Source organism: Oncorhynchus mykiss, chromosome 27 (assembly GCF_057628025.1).
Source record: "Oncorhynchus mykiss isolate SJ-2025 chromosome 27, ASM5762802v1, whole genome shotgun sequence".
Lineage (NCBI taxonomy): Eukaryota > Metazoa > Chordata > Actinopteri > Salmoniformes > Salmonidae > Oncorhynchus > Oncorhynchus mykiss.
In genome coordinates, this window is record NC_143048.1 from 42132998 (window position 1) to 42154571 (window position 21574).

At 43.2% G+C, this 21574-nt stretch overlaps 2 protein-coding genes across 6 annotated transcripts; one reads left to right on the plus strand and one right to left on the minus strand.

The window, feature by feature from the left end:
• Positions 1–1012: 1012 nt before the first annotated feature.
• On the minus strand, positions 1013–10093 carry LOC110507227 (extracellular calcium-sensing receptor-like). 5 transcript variants are annotated; one of them, XM_090223930.1, is made up of 5 exons: positions 9812–10093; positions 7925–8719; positions 7538–7762; positions 7060–7183; positions 1013–1908 (listed from the first exon to the last, which is right to left on the minus strand). In XM_090223930.1, the coding sequence occupies exons 1-5, from the start codon at positions 10064–10066 to the stop codon at positions 1013–1015; spliced, it is 2295 nt and encodes a 764-aa protein (XP_090080056.1). In that variant the 5' UTR covers positions 10067–10093. The 5 variants fall into 5 exon arrangements, with proteins under 5 accessions (XP_090080056.1, XP_090080055.1, XP_090080053.1 ...); XM_090223929.1 differs by having other exon boundaries at positions 7060–7194; positions 7555–7762; positions 7910–8719; XM_090223927.1 differs by having other exon boundaries at positions 7910–8719.
• Positions 10094–12179: 2086 nt separating this feature from the next.
• Positions 12180–16551, plus strand: LOC110508044 (extracellular calcium-sensing receptor-like). The gene is made up of 8 exons (XM_021588491.3): positions 12180–12403; positions 12506–12830; positions 13658–13945; positions 14023–14571; positions 14725–14946; positions 15161–15284; positions 15389–15861; positions 16096–16551. Exons 1-8 carry the CDS (start codon positions 12180–12182, stop codon positions 16519–16521), a joined length of 2631 nt encoding a protein of 876 aa, XP_021444166.3. The 3' UTR covers positions 16522–16551.
• The last annotated feature ends 5023 nt before the right edge of the window (positions 16552–21574 follow it).

Here is a 21574-nt window from a genome sequence, read left to right on the forward strand (position 1 = left end):
TGCCACAAGCCACCTGGGAGACACACCAAACATGTGGAAGAAGGTGCTCTGGTCAGGTGAAACCAAAATGGAAATTTTTGGCAACAATGCAAGACGTTATGTTTGGCGTAAAAGCAACACAGCTCATCACCCTGAACACACCATCCCCACTGTCAAACATGGTGGTGGCAGCATCATGGTTTGGGCCTGCTTTTCTTCAGCAGGGACAGGGAAGATGGTTAAAATTGATGGGAAGATGGATGGAGCCAAATACAGGACCATTCTGGAAGAAAACCTGATGGAGTCTGCAAAAGACCTGAGACTGGGACAGAGATTTGTCTTCCAACAAGACAATGATCCAAAACATAAAGCAAAATCTACAATGGAATGGTTCAAAAATAAACATATCCAGGTGTTAGAATGGCCAAGTCAAACTCCAGACCTGAATCCAATAGAGAATCTGTGGAAAGAACTGAAAACTGCTGTTCACAAATGCTCTCCATCCAACCTCACTGAGCTCAAGCTGTTTTGCAAGGAGGAATGGGAAAAAATTTCAGTCTCTCGATGTGCAAAACTGATAGAGACATACCCCAAGCGACTTAAAGCTGTAATCGCAGCAAAAGGTGGCGCTACAAAGTATTAACTTAAGGGGGCTGAATAATTTTGCACGCCCAATTTTTCAGTTTTTGATTTGTTAAAAAAGTTTGAAATATCCAATAAATGTCGTTCCACTTCATGATTGTGTCCCACTTGCTGTTGATTCTTCACAAAAAAATAGTTTTATATCTTTATGATTGAAGCCTGAAATGTGGCAAAAGGTCGCAAAGTTCAAGGGGGCCGAATACTTTCGCAAGGCACTGTATATCTTTGATCAGGAAAATGGTACAGTAATTCAACGAAAAAAGTATAATTTCTAGCTTGCCACATGTCCCAAAGACACTATAAACATCTATTTCATTTCTGGGTTTACAGTAGGTCAAAAGTAAACTGAGAACTATGACAAAATAAATGTGTCTTCATTAATCTATGCATTTTATTTCTTCCCCATGGTATGTTGTTTAGTGTTCTTCTCTGGCTTCAGGAGGATGATGTAACATTTTGGAGCAAACAGACAGAACAGCAGCCCAAAGCTGGAGGCCAGGATGGCAAAGATCTCTACAGCTACTGTGTACTTCCCAGGAGAGCTTACGTAGGCAGGGATGAAGGAGATCCACACGGCACAGAAGATCAGCATGCTGAAGGTGATGAACTTGGCCTCATTAAAGTTGCCTGGCAGTTTCCGGGCCAGAAAAGCCAGGATGAAGCACAGACAGGCCAAGAGGCCGATGTATCCCAGAACGCACCAGAAGGCCAGTTGGGAGCCCACACTGCACTCTAGAATGATCTTAGAGCGATGGTCCTGGATATTTTTGGAGGGGTAGGGAGGGGCAGCCATGAGCCAGGCAGCACAGATCAGCACCTGAACCAGGGTGCAGGAGAATATGATGACCCTCTGCTGTTTGGGCCCCAGCCACTTCATAATGTTGTTCCCAGGCCTGGCGGCAGTGAAGGCTGCCAAGACCACCAGAGTCTTGCCCAGGATGCAGGAGATGCAGAGGGAGAAGGTGATGCTGAAGGCGGTGTGGCGCAGCATGCAGGACCAGGAGGTGGGCTCCCCGATGAACATCAGCGCACACAGGAAGCACAGAGTCAGGGAGAGAAGGATAAAGAAACTCAGCTCAGAGTTGTTGACGCGGACGATGGGAGTGGTCCTGTGATGGAGGAAGACTGCCAGGATGGACACGGTCAGACAGGCGCCCACTACAGCGATCACCGTCAGGGCTATCCCCATTGCATCATGGGAAAGGAACTCCACCACTTTGGGGATGCACATTGTTCCATCAGTGTTTGACCAGTAGTCCTCGGGACATTCATGGCAGTCTATAGAATCTACACAGAAAAACAAAGATAAAGAGCTTAGGAATTTTGGGTATGTGATGCAGTCATGTGATATTCTACAGGTAAGTGACATTTGTCATAATTTCAAACTCTGTTATTTTTTATACTTCTGAAATGTCTTTGTATACTAGATCTGCATAGTGGCTCAGCTGAAAATGTGAACTCAAAAGATAAACTTTGTGATCAAATGTGGCACAGAGAGGTAGATGAATGTATCCTCAACTACAGTGCCTTGCGAAAGTATTCGGCCCCCTTGAACTTTGCGACCTTTTGCCACATTTCAGGCTTCAAACATAAAGATATAAAACTGTATTTTTTTGTGAAGAATCAACAACAAGCGGGACACAATCATGAAGTGGAACGACATTTATTGGATATTTCAAACTTTTTTAACAAATCAAAAACTGAAAAATTGGGCGTTCAAAATTATTCAGCCCCTTTTCTTTCAGTGCGGCAAACTCTCTCCAGAAGTTCAGTGAGGATCTCTGAATGATCCAATGTTAACCTAAATGACTAATGATGATAAATACAATCCACCTGTGTGTAATCAAGTCTCCATATAAATGCACCTGCACTGTGATAGTCTCAGAGGTCCGTTAAAAGCACAGAGAGCATCATGAAGAACAAGGAACACACCAGGCAGGTCCGAGATACTGTTGTGAAGAAGTTTAAAGCCGGATTTGGATACAAAAAGATTTCCCAAGCTTTAAACATCCCAAGGAGCACTGTGCAAGCGATAATATTGAAATGGAAGGAGTATCAGACCACTGCAAATCTACCAAGACCTGGCCGTCCCTCTAAACTTTCAGCTCATACAAGGAGAAGACTGATCAGAGATGCAGCCAAGAGGCCCATGATCACTGTGGATGAACTGCAGAGATCTACAGCTGAGGTGGGAGACTCTGTCCATAGGACAACAATCAGTTGTATATTGCACAAATCTGGCCTTTATGGAAGAGTGGCAAGAAGAAAGCCATTTCTTAAAGATATCCATAAAAAGTGTTGTTTAAAGTTTGCCACAAGCCACCTGGGAGACACACCAAACATGTGGAAGAAGGTGCTCTGGTCAGATGAAACCAAAATTGAACTTTTTGGCAACAATGTAAAACGTTATGTTTGGCGTAAAAGCAACACAGCTGAACACACCATCCCCACTGTCAAACTTGGTGGTGGCAGCATCATGGTTTGGGCCTGCTTTTCTTCAGCAGGGACAGGGAATATGGTTAAAATTGATGGGAAGATGGATGGAGCCAAATACAGGACCATTCTGGAAGAAAACCTGATGGAGTCTGCAAAAGACCTGAGACTGGGACAGAGATTTGTCTTCCAACAAGACAATGATCCAAAACATAAAGCAAAATCTACAATGGAATGGTTCAAAAATAAACATATCCAGGTGTTAGAATGGCCAAGTCAAAGTCCAGACCTGAATCCAATCGAGAATCCGTGGAAAGAACTGAAAACTGCTGTTCACAAATGCTCTCCATCCAACCTCACTGAGCTCGAGCTGTTTTGCAAGGAGGAATGGGAAAAAATTTCAGTCTCTCGATGTGCAAAACTGATAGAGACATACCCCAAGCGACTTACAGCTGTAATCGCAGCAAAAGGTGGCGCTACAAAGTAGTAACTTAAGGGGGCTGAATAATTTTGCACGCCCAATTTTTCAGTTTTTGATTTGTTAAAAAAGTTTGAAATATCCAATAAATGTTGTTCCACTTCATGATTGTGTCCCACTTGTTGCTGATTCTTCACAAAAAAATACAGTTTTATATCTTTATGTTTGAAGCCTGAAATGTGGCAAAAGGTCGCAAAGTTCAAGGGGGCCGAATACTTTCGCAAGGCACTGTATATAGATATGGAGCCACCCCAGATCTGGCCCCCAGGGGGGCACTATAAATATAGGTTTAGTTTCCAGTCAGTGTATCTATACCAGTCCAGAGTCCCATTTTTCAGATGCAATTGGATCTGAGTTGATAGCCCATAGCGTTCCAAAGTTCGAGCTAAAAGTCTTATGCCACCGGTCCTTTATCGCCTATATTGCCCATATCGGTGTCCATCTTTATCGCCTATATCGTCCATATCGGTGGCCATCTTAAGTCGCACCAGTATGACAGATTAGCTCAATTGCCAATTTCTCAGCCTCTGAATATTACAGAACACTTTGAATGAATAACAAACAAATCTTCATAACAAGTGGATGAAATGTATCACTGCATGTATGTAAATGTTTGTAAATTGTAACGTCTTTTGTCTGTAATGTATTTGTTGTTATATGTCCAACCCCGAGTAAGGCTAATTGTCGCACATGGCGTCGGCTAATGGGGATCATATCAAATCAAATCAAATCAAAAAAACATGAAAAATACAACAAAAATGTTTTTTTTTTAAATGTAAAAAAGATATGCTTATTTTGGGGAATTTAAACCATTTTATTGTGTTACTAAATGGTTAATAAAATAAAATGTGTTACTAAATGGTTAATAAAATAAAATGTGTTACTGCTTGACAGACAGTGTTTCTTTGCAATCATTACCAATTTGAGGTAAATTGGGCCATTACCCGTTGGCACTATTAAACAAAAAATACCTTTTAGGCTTCAGGAAAAAGACGACTGGTGGAGGACGTGCTGCTGGACAACATCCGGCCCTTTCTGCCAGCATCAACACAACACACGGACAGGATGTGCATAGTTGCTAGATCGAATCCCCAAGCTGACAAGGTACAAATCTGTCATTCGGCCCCTGATCAAGACAGTTAACCCACCGTTCCTAGTTCCTAAAATAAAACGCGTTACTGCTTGACAGACAGTGTCTCTTTGCAATCATTACCAATTTGAGGTAAATTGGGCCATTACCCGTTGGTACTATTAAACAAAAAATACATTTTAGGGTTAAAGGAGGCTACAGGAATAAGACGACTGGATGAGGACGTGCTGCTGGCCCTTTCTAACACAACACATGGACAGGATGTACATAGTGCACTCAACTGCATCTAGAGAGACTATATCAAATCTACCAAAAGGAAATTGTTCTATTGATTAACATAAATCAGAGTCCTCGCCTGTCTGATTACTAATCTACAGGTAAGTCATTATATTGATTAGGGTATATAAATCCTCACCTGTCTGATTACTAATCTACAGGTAAGTCATTATATTGATTAGGGTATATAAATCCTCACCTGTCTGATTACTAATCTACAGGTAAGTCATTATATTGATTAGGGTATATAAGTCCTAACCTGTCTGATTAATAATCTACAGGTAAGTCATTATATTGATTAGGGTATATAAGTCCTCACCTGTCTGATTACTAATCTACAGGTAAATCATTATATTGATTAGGGTATATAAGTCCTCACCTGTCTGATTACTAATCTACAGGTAAATCATTATATTGATTAGGGTATATAAGTCCTCACCTGTCTGATTACTAATCTACAGGTAAGTCATTATATTGATTAGGGTATATAAGTCCTCACCTGTCTGATTAATAATCTACAGGTAAGTCATTATATTGATTAGGGTATATAAGTCCTCACCTGTCTGATTACTAATCTACAGGTAAGTCATTATATTGATTAGGGTAAATCAGAGTCCTCACCTGTCTGATTACTAATCTACAGGTAAGTCATTATATTGATTAGGGTATATAAGTCCTCACCTGTCTGATTACTAATCTACAGGTAAGTCATTATATTGATTAGGGTAAATCAGAGTCCTCACCTGTCTGATTAATAATCTACAGGTAAGTCACTATATTGATTAGGGTAAATCAGAGTCCTCACCTGTCTGATTACTAATCTACAGTTAAGTCACTATATTGATTAGGGTAAATCAGAGTCCTCACCTGTCTGATTACTAATCTACAGGTAAGTCATTATATTGATTAGGGTAAATCAGAGTCCTCACCTGTCTGATTACTAATCTACAGGTAAGTCATTGTATTGATTAGGGTATATAAGTCCTCACCTGTCTGATTAATAATCTACAGGTAAGTCATTATATTGATTAGGGTAAATCAGAGTCCTCACCTGTCTGATTACTAATCTACAGGTAAATCATTATATTGATTAGGGTAAATCAGAGTTCTCACCTGTCTGATTACTAATCTACAGGTAAGTCATTATATTGATTAGGGTAAATCAGAGTCCTCACCTGTCTGATTACTAATCTACAGGTAAGTCATTATATTGATTAGGGTAAATCAGAGTTCTCACCTGTCTGATTACTAATCTTCAGGTAAGTCATTATATTGATTAGGGTAAATCAGAGTTCTCACCTGTCTGATTACTAATCTACAGGTAAGTCGTTATATTGATTAGGGTAAATCAGAGTTCTCACCTGTCTGATTAATAATCTACAGGTAAATCATTATATTGATTAGGGTATATAAGTCCTCGCCTGTCTGATTACTAATCTACAGGTAAGTCATTATATTGATTAGGGTAAATCAGAGTTCTCACCTGTCTGATTACTAATCTACAGGTAAGTCATTATATTGATTAGGGTAAATCAGAGTCCTCACCTGTCTGATTACTAATCTACAGGTAAGTCATTATATTGATTAGGGTAAATCAGAGTTCTCACCTGTCTGATTACTAATCTTCAGGTAAGTCATTATATTGATTAGGGTAAATCAGAGTTCTCACCTGTCTGATTACTAATCTACAGGTAAGTCGTTATATTGATTAGGGTAAATCAGAGTTCTCACCTGTCTGATTAATAATCTACAGGTAAATCATTATATTGATTAGGGTATATAAGTCCTCGCCTGTCTGATTACTAATCTACAGGTAAGTCATTATATTGATTAGGGTAAATCAGAGTCCTCACCTGTCTGATTACTAATCTACAGGTAAGTCATTATATTGATTAGGGTAAATCAGAGTTCTCACCTGTCTGATTACTAATCTACAGGTAAGTCATTATATTGATTAGGGTATATAAGTCCTCACCTGTCTGATTAATAATCTACAGTTAAGTCATTATATTGATTAGGGTAAATCAGAGTTCTCACCTGTCTGATTACTAATCTACAGGTAAGTCATTATATTGATTAGGGTAAATCAGAGTCCTCACCTGTCTGATTACTAATCTACAGTTAAGTCACTATATTGATTAGGGTAAATCAGAGTCCTCACCTGTCTGATTACTAATCTTGCCGCTGTCACATGGTACACAGTCAAAGCAGCACAGAGGTTCCCCACGACGGACAGCCTTCCTGGATCCTGGAGCACAGCTGGCACTGCACACGGAGACCACCAGCTGAACAAATCAAAGATCAATACCTTCAGACTATTTAATGCTACCTGAATACTCATATTATTCCAGCCACTAGAGGTCACTCAATATGAGATAATTGGAGAAATCACACTGACAGTTCTAGTAGGATGGTTAGAGAATAAGAAAGAGACATCAAGCATTGGAATGCATCAACTGGGTTACCTGCAATACAAGCTTTGGAGAAACAGAAATATTTCAGGACAAATAATCCTGTTTAAAAATAACTATAATAATATGTTTACATTCACCATGAAGAGGAACTTACATCCAGGACTCTCTACACAACGTCAACAGTTGGCATCTGATGTGGGTAAATACACAGTGTGAGCAGCTTGCCTTGCTCTGAAGCCTCGCCCACACTATCTTCTCTTCCTGGATTGCCAGCTCCTTCCCAGCGTCCTTTGAGCCATCATACAGCCCTACTGTGACAAAGCGGGGACCCCCGTTTGGCCCCCTCTGCCAGTTGATGAGGTCATAGGACGGGATGGCGTCCCCTTTCTGGTCAAAGTTCATATTTTCTCCAGATACGTTGAAGGACACGTCCTGGAGATATTGCTGGAGCTATGATAAGAGGAAAATAATTGTCTAATTCTTTAACTACATCTATTTACATTTGTTGATGCACTAAAATCTTTTCAACATTCATCTGTTTAGTTATTTACATAATGATATATTTCCCCCCCACTTTAGTAAGTAATTGACACATACCTGCCAGGGGTGAACGTTGGTGCTGTGAGCACAGGAGCGGTTGTGGAAGGGTCCTGCCCCAGCCTGGCAGTGGAGGAGGTTGTGCAGTGAGTGAGCGATGGCGTACACAGCCTTGTACACATTATAGGCCACTCTGGGGCTGGAGGTGTTCATGTAGGCTGAGTGCTGCTCCAGAAGAGTCTCCTGCCCTGAGCAGGGGGGCATCAGGGTGCTGGAGGGGGACAGAGAGGGAGAGCAGCCGTACAGAGCCTCCCATAACTGCTGCACCAGGGGGTTAGAGGGGTACCTGTGGGGGTTCACCGTCTGCAGGTAGTCCCTGAGCCCTGGGACTTTCCCTGAGCGGATGGCGAAGCCAATAGTCCCATCCAGGAATGGATAAGTCTCTGCCAGCACATTGGCAGTGACCCAGGCCTCACTGGCCACCCACTGGGTACCAGTGATGTTCTGCTTGACAAACTCTTTGAGGAAAGGGTATAGCTCTCCCTCCCCAGAGAAGACTATCACCACCCGCGCTGTGGAGAGCCTCATCACCTCCAGGATCTGCAGGACCCTCTCTCTGCTGTAGTCTTTAGGGATCATCTCATCATAGGCCAGACAGACATCTGTGTTCTGGATCTCCCTCTTCAGGCCCTGCAGGGCGAAGTGGCCGTAGTCGTGGTCCTCGCGGATCACACCGATCCACTTCCAGCCGAAACGCTGAAGCAGACTGGCGATGGCCTTCACCTGGTAGTCGTCATTTGGAACCACTCTGAAGAACGTTGGGTATTCTTTCCTGTCACTCAGGCACGAGCAGGTGGAGAAATAGCTGATCTGAAAGAACATAGAACACCTATTTTAAGCCAACGTTAATTTCAAGGTGTGCATGTAATACCATTATTACAAAACATAAAATACATTCATATATATACAAATCACGTGTTATTTATGAGAGCGCTAATCGTATTTACAATAGTCATAAACAAAAGACACCATACTTAATTCAATTGTTAACAAACTATGTAATTCTAGCCACAAGTTGTTGATAAGCGCTTTTAAATGTGTTTTCATAGGTCACAGACAAACCTCCCTTTTGAATAGTAGATTATCTATTTACACTAAAATAATTCAACATCTTTGAATTTGAATACTGATCCACAGAATCTGAATTGTATTCTAATTCCCCCTAGTTCAACAGTGGATCTTAACTTAGAAACAAGAAATGCCTTTTCATCTGCACCAGTGGTGTAGTGCCACTTTCTGAGGTATCGGAGCCTACCTCTAAAACAATAATGTCATCATTTCTCAATCAAAGTCTGTACTGACTGACACAGCTTTTTAGAATTCGCATAAAAGGCATCCTCCAAATGTCTGGCCACACCCACACATATTGTCTCAATAAATAGTTCTGTTTTTAATTCCGTCAAACACCAAATTGAAATAGGCCATCTGTCAATCGTGAATGATAATTATTCTCGTTTTACCGGTGAACCATCCAATCATTTGATCTTAACCAGTGTCGTGGGAATATGCATTCAGATCTTATTGAGTGATGTAGGGCCTAACTATGGTTTCGTGAGCGAATGGTGGTGACAGACAGCATAGGCTCACTGTACCTGGACTATATTTCAAACGCTGTGGCACAATGTTGAGTTTAGGCCGGATGAGAAAAGAAATGTGACCACTTATCAACCTAAAATCTCATAAGAAATGAAGTGGTGTTTTTGATCTAACAGTCACTTTACTCTATTCAGTTCTGTAGAGTACTAATAGAAAATTATGTGAATTCACAGATATTGAATCAGCTTGGATTTAACTGTAGTAAACAGGCCCCACTGTGAGAAGTGGCGGAGTAAGGTTCCGGGGAGCTCTGGCAGCACTACAACCCTGATCTGAACCCTGCAAAAAAAACACATCATCACTCACCATGGGGATTCTGAAGGGCTGCAGAGTTCTGGACAAAACAATGGACTGTGAGGAGCCAGACTCCCCTACCATGGCAATTAACGGGCTGGCACCAGAACACATAGGGCTCTGTTCTTCATCATGTCCGTTCAGCACCGCCAAGACTGCTCTCAGAGCCGTGACTGGTGTGGCACACGAGTCAAAGATCTTGTAGCCCAGCGTGTGGTTGGGCAGCAGCTGCTCACTCTGGTTGATTTCCTCCACTGCCAGCCTCATGGTCTGAGCCCAGCGGAAAGCCCTCGGGTCAAACCTGAGAGAGAGAGAGAGGGAGAGAGAGAGAGAGAGAGAGAGAGAGAGAGAGAGAGAATGAGAATGTGTTCCACTTCCACTGATGGTCTGGTCTGAACAACACAACTAGACCGAGAAATTTGAGCTCAATGAATGTGGCAACAATCCCACCACAGGACACGGTGTTAAGGAGGAAAACACAGAAAAGGAGAGGAGTCGAGGTCAAAGGTCCTCAATGGGACCTGGCAATCAGAACCTATTCTCCTCAAACTCTTGTTTACAGTAGGACTTGAGCCACACATCCGGGCCCCCAGTCTCTCTCTCTCCCTCTCTCTATGTGAGCTAAGAGAGAATGAGAGAGAGAGAGAGAGAGAGAGAGAGAGAGAGAGAGAGAGAGAGAGAGAGAGAGAAAACTGTAGGACTTGAGCCATACATCCAGGCCCCCAGTAACTCAGCTCACCCTTGACACAGTGCTGTCAGGGGCTGGTGGGTGTAGTCCGTGCCAGGCAGCTCCACCCGGTAGTGAAGGGGAAAGATCCCCCCCATCAGGAAGTCACCCTGGGCTGAGAACCCAGGTAGCTCAAAGGCCCCCTGCGGGGAGCAGGCTGGCTGGGTAGAGGTGGCTTCTGTCAGAGGGGAAATAGAGACAGGGTAGTATAGGGACCACCACAGAAAAAGAGACATCCTCAGACTGGTCCGATAGATGCAGAGAGATCCTCCTGCTTATAGACAAGTTGATATCCTCCCACAGAGACTGTTCATGTTGTTCTGTTTTATACTGCTTGGTCTCGTCATCATTTCATCTGATTTAATTTGGTATCTCCGTGGATTTCACGTGATCCTCACCCCTCCCTCCCAAACACTCACAGTGGCTTGGAGAGACAGACTGGGCCTTTATGGCAGACAATATGTATGATAGGTAATAAGAACCCCACGCAATATAATACACTTCACACTGTGTTTTAAGTGATTGTAATTTGTTTCATGATATTTTATTAGGAGGCCTATACAAATATATTGAAGCACTTTCCTGCAGTCAAATGACCAAATCTCCCTCTAGTGGCCTCATGGGTGGAATGTTACTAATATTTCTCATCATTTCATAATTAAACAACATTATACATTTTGAAATAATCATGTGGTGTTTCTATGTCAATTGATTTTGTTATACTGCAGTCTTCTGTGATGTATATAACGTGTAATATTGGGACGTAAACTCAAAATGTGATACATTTCAACTCTATACTGTATCTGACATGGTACAGGTGTCAGAACCATGTGTGTGAGGTGTAGACTTTTGTTTCAAAGTAGGTTTGTTTATGACTACCAATAAACATCTGTGACCCTGATTTAGCCCACTACAGTAAAAGATCAATATATTACTACCCTCCCCCGATATACATTGTGGTGACGTCACACACAGACAATACGACGCAGCTTTGTTCTAATGCAATGCAAACACTGCCACCTACTGTTGAGCGAGAAATCTGCTACGAAAATGTCTGACATCCACTTTGATTATTGGGTGAACGATCCCATTAAAGCTAGACTCATTTGTTGCTTGCTAGATTCATTTTTTTGTCTTAAATAAATTGTATATACCCATTGATTTGATGAAGAATATAATTTATAAAAGCTTATTTTAACTGTCATACAACATCAGAACCCAAAATGTAAACTCATTCTAGTCCAATGTTTGTAAACAGTGTAAATGTAAACAAACACTGCATGGTTACACAACATGGTTAAAACTATAATCTTAATTTAATTGTAACATCATGGATGGTCAGTCCTTGCGTTCATCTCTCTGTCTATTAATTTGAGAGTGGTTACATTTTTCCAGACACATCCTTTTTTTTTTTTACCAAAACAGAGGCGGGGTAAGTGCTTTGCTATTGTTCCAACTATGATCTACTCATTAGAGAATGCACAGCACTAAAAAAAGGGAAAAGTAGGACCTTGTCTGCAGTGATGTCACGACAACCTGGCCCTATATAGGGACCAAACCTCGTACCCACAGCCACACAAGTGAGAATTGGGGGTTAGAAAAGGACTGGAAGCCCTAACTGATCTCACATCGTACATCCACTCTCTGCCTGCCATGGCGCACCTCTCTGCCAGACTCCTGCTGCTGGGGCTTCTCCTGTGGGCCAGCTGGGTTTGCTCTGCCGCACCCCAGGACGGGTGCACTTTCCTGGGGGAAGAAGAGACAAGCAGCTTCTATCAAGAGGGAGACGTGGTTCTTGGGGGCTTGTTCCCACTCCACTATAGTCCTGTGTCCTCTGTGACATCATTTCAACGGGAACCGCAACAGACTACATATGAGTAGTAAGTGATCCGAAACGAAGAATGTTGTCTGTCTGTCTTGTTTGTCTCTTTCTCTCACGTGCATTGCTTCTAAGCCACTTGCTATCCTCTTCCCTGTAGTTTCAGTGCCAGGGCCCTGCGTTGGATGGAGACCATGATGTTCGCAGTGAAAGAGATCAACCAACGAAAGGACCTGCTCCCACACCTGACGCTGGGGTTCCATATCCGCGACAGCTGTGACCATGTGCCTGTGTCCCTGAGAGGCTCCCTGCTGCTGGTCAACGGGCATCCAGAATGGGGGGCAGACTACAGGGGAGCAGGTCAGGGTCCAGGTTCGGACTGCGCCGCTGTACGCAGGGCTGTATCCCCTGTTATCATAGGAGATGCCGCCTCTGGGGTGTCTATGGCTGTGCTCAGAACTCTGGGCTCCTTTCAAATACCCCTGGTGAGACTAGTGTTACGTACATTGCACTTTTATCATTGTGTAACAATCTTCTTAAAGTTGATAAATTGCTTTTGATGGAGACAGATCCTTGGTAAAAGTATGGCTCATGACAATAGCCGAAATGGAATTACCCTAAAATATAGATGTCTTGAAGCTATTACAATTACGTGTCTGATTGTTATGTAAATACTGTTACTTTGGCAGGAGCCATACTATTTCATGACTTAAAAGCTACTTTCAAAATTCTATACATTTTATTATGGAATTGCATTCCTCGACTGCTAAATGAAAATTAAGGGCTATATGCAATGCTCGAGTACAACTTACAGAGTGCACATTTACCCTGTTGTTCTCTCTGCTTTGGACTGGCTTGTAGATCATAATATACAGGTAAGGGATCTTAATTTGATCACTCTTTTGTTGCTGAGAATTTTCCTGCACTGCAAGAAATGCAGATGAGTTTGGTGATTTACATAAAAGCACTGGAAAACCACGCTAAGATACGTTACATTAACAGTGTGGCACTTTCATGCAGGCTAATTTGGGCCAACTAATAGCCTGACCACCAATCAAGCTGCACAATGAACTAAATGTTCATATTCTGTTGCTGCAGGATTATTTTGCGGTGACATTACTGGACAAATGAAGATCCTTCATCTGTAATGTATTTTTACTTTGGCAGGGGACAATTCATATCTTCAAATGTTTTTTTTTTTTTTAAATCGTGAAATTGAGTTCACATATATTGTATATATTAAAAGCTATATGTAATGCTTTAGTACATTTTACAGAGTGCACTTTTAACCTGCTGTTCCCTCTTCTTTCAGGTGAGCTACTTTGCGTCCTGCAGCTGCCTGAGTGACCAGAAGCAGTTCCCTACGTTCATGCGCACCATGCCCAGTGATGCCTTTCAGATAAGAGCCCTGGCTCGCCTGGTACGCTACTTCCACTGGACCTGGGTGGGCGTCATCGGGGTGGAGTCTGACTATGCACGTTTTGCCATCCAGTTGTTTCTACAGGAGTCCGTTCACTTTGGGATGTGTGCTGCCTACGTCCACTTCTACCCAGTGGTCCTTACCCAGCATGCTGTGGGACAGCTAGTGGACACTATCCAGGTTAGCAAAGAAATAAACGTATGATGCCTTCAAAGCCCTTGATTATACATGTTGTTATTCTTGTAATTGTTACCCAGGGGTCGTCCTCCCGAGTGCTCCTGAATTTCTCCGGCGAGTCGGAGCTTCGGAGTATCCTCAGGGAGTGTCTCCATCGGAATGTCACAGGGCTGCAACTGATCGCAAGCGAGGCCTGGGCCACCTCCAAGTCCCTGTGGAGAGAGTTTGGAGGTCTCCTGACAGGAACGCTGGGATTTGGAATACGGAAGGCTGATGTTATTCCCGGGCTCAAAGACTTCCTGACCAGACTAGGACCATCCCATGGACGTCAGTCGGCTTTCCTGGCAGAGTTCTGGGAAGAGACATTCAACTGTAGAGTGAATGATTCCTTAAACACACACACTCACTCTGTCAGTTACCTGGACAGAGAGCCCTGTAGTGGAAGAGAGGTTCTGGGGGATGTGTACACACCCTTTGCCGATGTGAGCCAGCTCAGAGTATCCTATAATGTGTATAAGGCTGTGTATCTCATCGCCCATGCCCTGCAGGATATGACCAACTGTGTGGCTGGGCAGGGGCCTTTTATCAATGGCACCTGTGGGGACCCAAAGCATGTTAAACCATGGCAGGTGAGTCTATGGCTGAAGATACTCTGCTCATTATTGCTGAATAGATGTCATTGCCTGTTTCTCGTTTGCAAGCATGCATACACACACACACACCAGTAGGGGGAGTAGAGTGTATAGTTTCTCGTGTCACCCTCTCCACTCCTCTTTCCCCAGCTACTACATTACATGAAGCAGGTGAAGTTTTCCACACTCGGGGAGGAGGTCAGCTTTGACCACAACGGTGACCCCATCGCTTCCTATGACCTCATGAACTGGCAGAGGGGGCAGGATGGCTCCCTGCGATTAGTTAAAGTGGGGTTCTATGACGCCTCATTGGCCGATGGCCGAGACCTGGTCATAAATGAGTCAGTGATTCAGTGGCCTGTGGGAAAGCAGGTGCGCCCTATATCACAGTCTAGGTGCTTGGTTCTACGTTTTCTTCTCAGTCTGTTCTTTGTTGTCTTCTTAACGTCATTGAAGAATATCAAGTTTGCATTTTATAAACTACATTTGGCTAGTTTGAAAAGCGTTCTGAAACACTTTCCCTTTACACCGCTTAATACACGCGAGATGTATCAGTATATCTGAGTGGTGCCCCTCTGCCCCCCAGGCAGCTCGATCAGTGTGCAGTGAGAGCTGTCCCCCAGGCACCCGTGTAGCCAGGAAGAAGGGGGAGCCTGTCTGCTGCTTCGACTGCATCTCCTGTGCTGAGGGGGAGGTCAGCAATCAAACTGGTGTGTTGTCCCTTATTTCCAAGCCTTTCTCACCAGTCACTGGTCAGAACTAAAAAAAACAGTGTTGCTATTGCAATCTCTGTTTTCTTTTTCCTCTCTGTCAGATTCTTTAAACTGCATACGCTGCTCTGACGTCACGTGGCCAAACGAGGCCAGAGACCACTGTGTTCCAAAGACCATAGAGTTCCTGTCCTATCAGGAGTCCATGGGCGTCGTCCTGTGTGTGGTATCCATTCTTGGGGCCTGTGCCTCACTCTCTGTCTTGGCGGTGTTTGTTGCCAACCGACACACTCCCATCGTCCGCGGCAACAACATGGAGCTGAGCTTCCTTCTCCTCCTCTTCCTCTCCATCTGCTTCCTGATTGGACTGTTGTTCATCGGTGAGCCCTCAGATTGGCTGTGCCGGATCCGGTACCCAGCGTTCGGGGTGAGCTTTGCCCTCTGCATCTCCTGCCTCCTTGCCAAGACCATGGTAGTCCTCATGGCCTTCAGGGCCACCCTGCCAGGAAGTGATGTCATGAGGTGGTTTGGCCCTGCCCAGCAGAGAGCCAGTGTTGTGTTGTGCACTGCCGTCCAGGTACTATTCTGATCTTGTTGCTTTTCTTTTCATTGACCTCTACCTCTAAGGCTGCGTTAACACAGTCAGCCAGCCTTGTGACCAATTAGATCTGATCTTTTGCCAATAACTGGGCAAAAGCCTAGATTTGGGCTGCCTGACTAAATGCAGCCTAAGTGAAAGACATTAAAATGAATCAGACAATTGAATCACTTGATCAATATTAACACCAATATGGTTCCCTCTGGCCGACAGGGACTGATCTGTCTCATCTGGCTGCTGACCAGACCTCCCTACACCAACCTCAACACCGGCCACATCAGCTCTGTCATCATCATCGACTGTGCCATGGGGTCAGAAGTTGCCTTCTGGTGCGTTCTGGGATACATCGGCCTCTTGGCCTGCATGTGCTTCATCCTGGCCTTTCTGGCCCGGAAACTGCCGGACAACTTCAACGAGGCCAAGTTCATCACCTTCAGCATGCTGATCTTCTTTGCTGTGTGGATAACCTTTATCCCTGTGTATGTGAGCACAGCAGGAAAGTACACAGTGGCCGTCCATGTCTTTGCCATTCTAGCCTCAGCCTTTGGCCTCCTGGTCTGTATATTTGCCCCTAAGTGCTACATTGTAGTGCTCAGACCAGAGAAAAACAGCAGGAAACACATGATGCTCAAAGGATAATAGATTACCATGTGATGATTCCTGATCAGTATGTGGAATCAATATATTTTATTAATAAAAAGTCGTACCAGTTTATAACACATTCACCACAGAGTTAATGTGCAATATTGACCATGTTTAATATGTTAAATATTTTTCAAAGGTTAGGAAGAAGTTGCATAACGTTATATGATATTGAATAAAATGTAGAAATGTGCTCTTTATTCTGAAATAAAATATTTTATGTTGGATTATTAATTAGCATATTATTAATTAACAAGTATATACTGGAATAAAACAAGTAGTACATAGAAGGCTGATTATTAGTCATTAATGGTCATGTGATAAAACACCTTCCATAGAAATATGATAAAACACCTTCCATAGATTTGTGATAAAACACCTTCCATAGATTTGTGGTAAAACACCTTCCATAGATTTGTGGTAAAACACCTTCCATAGATTTGTGATAAAACACCTTCCATAGATTTGTGATAAAACACCTTCCATAGATTTGTGGTAAAACACCTTCCATAGATTTGTGGTAAAACACCTTCCATAGATTTGTGATAAAACACCTTCCACAGATTTGTGATAAAACACCTTCCATAGATTTGTGATAAAACACCTTCCATAGATTTGTGGTAAAACACCTTCCATAGATTTGTGATAAAACACCTTCCACAGATTTGTGATAAAACACCTTCCACAGATTTGTGATAAAACACCTTCCATAGATTTGTGATAAAACACCTTCCATAGATTTGTGGTAAAACACCTTCCATAGATTTGTGATAAAACACCTTCCACAGATTTGTGATAAAACACCTTCCATAGATTTGTGATAAAACACCTTCCACAGATTTGTGATAAAACACCTTCCATAGATTTGTGGTAAAACACCTTCCATAGATTTGTGATAAAACACCTTCCACAGATTTGTGGTAAAACACCTTCCATAGATTTGTGATAAAACACCTTCCATAGATTTGTGGTAAAACACCTTCCATAGATTTGTGATAAAACACCTTCCATAGATTTGTGGTAAAACACCTTCCATAGATTTGTGATAAAACACCTTCCATAGATTTGTTGGTAAAACACCTTCCATAGATTTGTGATAAAACACCTTCCATAGATTTGTGGTAAAACACCTTCCATAGATTTGTGATAAAACACCTTCCACAGAAATATGATAAAACACCTTCCATAGAAATGTGATAAAACACCTTCCATAGAAATGTGATAAAACACCTTCCGCAGATTTGCTTAGCAGTAGCAGGAGGAAGTAGCATATTACAGAAATGTGATTACTTAGCACTCAGTGATCTGAGAAGACATTTCTTTACACTGCTAGCTACATAAAAGCAATGCTAATAATAAAAAACAAAGATAATCAGGGCATACATACTTGGTACTTTAATAACCATAGCTGAGTGCATCACTGGCATTTGTTAAAATGTTTCCATCTGACATTTATTTGTGTTTTTTTTATATTAGGCTTAATCGGCTTTTGGGAGGAAAGAAGCAGGCTTGCTCTTGATAATTGCTGAATGTTAAACAGGCCTAAAGTAGCATAGAGAATGCATGTCGGGGAATGTTGAGGAGAGAAAGTGCATTGGAGTGATCACTTTTGGCAGGTTATGACATTGTTGCACTGTTGCAAATAGTTCCACAGGACGTACAGAGAGAGCACAGTGAAAAAAAAGACCGAAAGGAATTGACAACCATTAGAAAAATGGAAATCACTTGCAAACCACTTGAGCAACAAGGCAGTGAAATACGTGCTGTAAAATATGTTCAGGCAAAATGGTGTTCGATTGCTGCGTTTAAACATGATTCACTATATTATTTTTCATTGGGCCACATGTACATTGAAGTATCATTTGCAGTTGTCACTATGACAATGAGCACACCCTGAAAGCAATGAATGGTCACACGGATGCAGTGCGTTAGAAACCTTATGAAAGGTCAGTCTTGTGTTGGCACCTTATTAAATAGGCAGGGTTCAGTAGGATGCGTTGATCAGTTGCTTGACAGGTGTAGGATTGTGGAAAACAGGAGCAGGAAAACAGGCTCGAGCAGGGAAAACAAACGTTGGTAGGATTTACAAACGAAACGAACTGGCAACAGACAAACAGAGAACACGGGTATAAATACACAGGGGATAATGGGGAAGATGGTCGACTCCTGAAGGGGGGTGGAGACAATCAGAAAGACAGGTGAAATATATCAGGGTGTGGCAAGTTACCACAATGTGGACACACAATGCACTTAGACTCAAAAGCTCTACATACTTTCTACTATTAAACAACTAAGATGTTTTTTTTATGAAGAAAAAAAAACGTGGAGAAATCACTATAACCTGTCCTTTTCATTTGGCTCTCATTGTATTGAATAGGAAATAGTACAGTAATCACAACATTACCAGTGAGCAAGTACCTGGTTTGGTATAAATCCAGTAACCTTTAGACAGGCATATTTAGTATGAAAGTCTCTGCGTTCCTTCCGCAACAGCATGTCAGATGCCGTTGTCAATACACACATGGCCCCATGGACATTGGATTGGTCCTTCAGTAAAGGGGAGCACAGTCTCTCCTGAGCAGCCAGGCTCCAGTCACAGACAAAGGTACTCCGTGCTCCATCTGAGGCCCTCAAACTGCAATAGCATCGAATAGTCCCCGCGATATGCAACTGTTCATGGGAGTCAGGAACCAATACACGCAGTCAGTCAGGAAAGCTAAGGCCAGCTTCTTCAGGCAGAAATTTGCATCTTGTAGCTCCAACTCCAAAAAGTTCTGGGACACTGTGAAGTCCATGGAGAACAAGAGCACCTCCTCCCAGCTGCCCACTGCACTGAGGCTAGGTAACACAGTCACCACCGATAAATCTATGATTATCGAAAACTTCAACAAGCATTTCTCAACGGCTGGCCATGCCTTCCGCTAGGCTACTCCAACCTCGGCCAACAGCTCCGCCCCCCCCGCAGCTACTCGCCCAAGCCTCTCCAGGTTCTCCTTTACCCAAATCCAGATAGCAGATGTTCTGAAAGAGCTGCAAAACCTGGACCCGTACAAATCAGCTGGGCTTGACAATCTGGACCCTCTATTTCTGAAACTATCCGCCGCCATTGTCGCAACTCCTATTACCAGCCTGTTAAACCTCTCTTTCATATCGTCTGAGATCCCCAAGGATTGGAAAGCTGCCGCAGTCATCCCCCTCTTCAAAGGGGGAGACACCCTGGACCCAAACTGTTACAGACCTATATCCATCCTGCCCTGCCTATCTAAGGTCTTCGAAAGCCAAGTCAACAAACAGGTCACTGACCATCTCGAATCCCACCGTACCTTCTCCGCTGTGCAATCTGGTTTCCGAGCCGGTCACGGGTGCACCTCAGCCACGCTCAAGGTACTAAACGATATCATAACCGCCATCGATAAAAGACAGTACTGTGCAGCCGTCTTCATCGACCTTGCCAAGGCTTTCGACTCTGTCAATCACCATATTTTTATCGGCAGACTCAGTAGCCTCGGTTTCTCTGATGACTGCCTTGCCTGGTTCACCAACTACTTTACAGACAGAGTTCAGTGTGTCAAATCGGAGTGCATGTCGTCCGGTCCTCTGGCAGTCTCTATGGGGGTGCCACAGGGTTCAATTCTCGGGCCGACACTTTTCTCTGTATATATCAATGATGTTGCTCTTGCTGCGGGCGATTCCCTGATCCACCTATACGCAGACGACACCATTCTATATACTTCCGGCCCGTCCATGGACACTGTGCTATCTAACCTCCAAACGAGCTTCAATGCCATACAACACTCCTTCCGTGGCCTCCAACTGCTCTTAAACACTAGTAAAACCAAATGCATGCTTTTCAACCGTTCGCTGCCTGCACCCGCACGCCTGACTAGCATCACCACCCTGGATGGTTCCGACCTTGAATATGTGGACATCTATAAGTACCTAGGTGTCTGGCTAGACTGTAAACTCTCCTTCCAGACTCATATCAAACATCTCCAATCGAAAATCAAATCTAGAGTCGGCTTTCTATTCCGCAACAAAGCCTCCTTCACTCATGCCGCCAAACTTACCCTAGTAAAACTGACTATCCTACCGATCCTCGACTTCGGCGATGTCATCTACAAAATTGCTTCCAACACTCTACTCAGCAAACTGGATGCAGTTTATCACAGTGCCATCCGTTTTGTCACTAAAGCACCTTATACCACCCACCACTGCGACCTGTATGCTCTAGTCGGCTGGCCCTCGCTACATATTCGTCGCCAGACCCACTGGCTCCAGGTCATCTACAAGTCCATGCTAGGTAAAGCTCCGCCTTATCTCAGTTCACTAGTCACGATGGCAACACCCACCCGTAACACGCGCTCCAGCAGGTGTATCTCACTGATCATCCCTAAAGCCAACACCTCATTTGGCCGCCTTTCGTTCCAGTTCTCTGCTGCCTGTGACTGGAACGAATTGCAAAAATCGCTGAAGTTGGAGACTTTTATCTCCCTCACCAACTTCAAACATCTGCTATCTGAGCAGCTAATCGATCGCTGCAGCTGTACATAGTCTATTGGTAAATAGCCCACCCATTTTTACCTACCTCATCCCCATACTGTTTTTATTTATTTTATTTTCTGCTCTTTTGCACACCAATATCTCTACCTGTACATGACCATCTGATCATTTATCACTCCAGTGTTAATCTGCAAAATTGCAATTATTCGCCTACCTCCTCATGCCTTTTGCACACAATGTATATAGACTCTCATTTTTTCTACTGTATTATTGACTTGTTAATTGTTTACTCTATGTGCAACTCTGTGTTGTCTGTTCACACTGCTATGCTTTATCTTGGCCAGGTCGCAGTTGCAAATGAGAACCTGTTCTTAACTAGCCTACCTGGTTATATAAAGGTGAAATAAAAAAATAAAAAAATAAAAAATAAAATAAAAATAAAACTCAGTAGGAACTCAGCCAGGCCTGGGAGACCAAATCACCTCATGTAAGAGACTGACTCTCAGCTGTACCTTCCAGTCTGTATGTCCCACAGACAATATCCACCCTG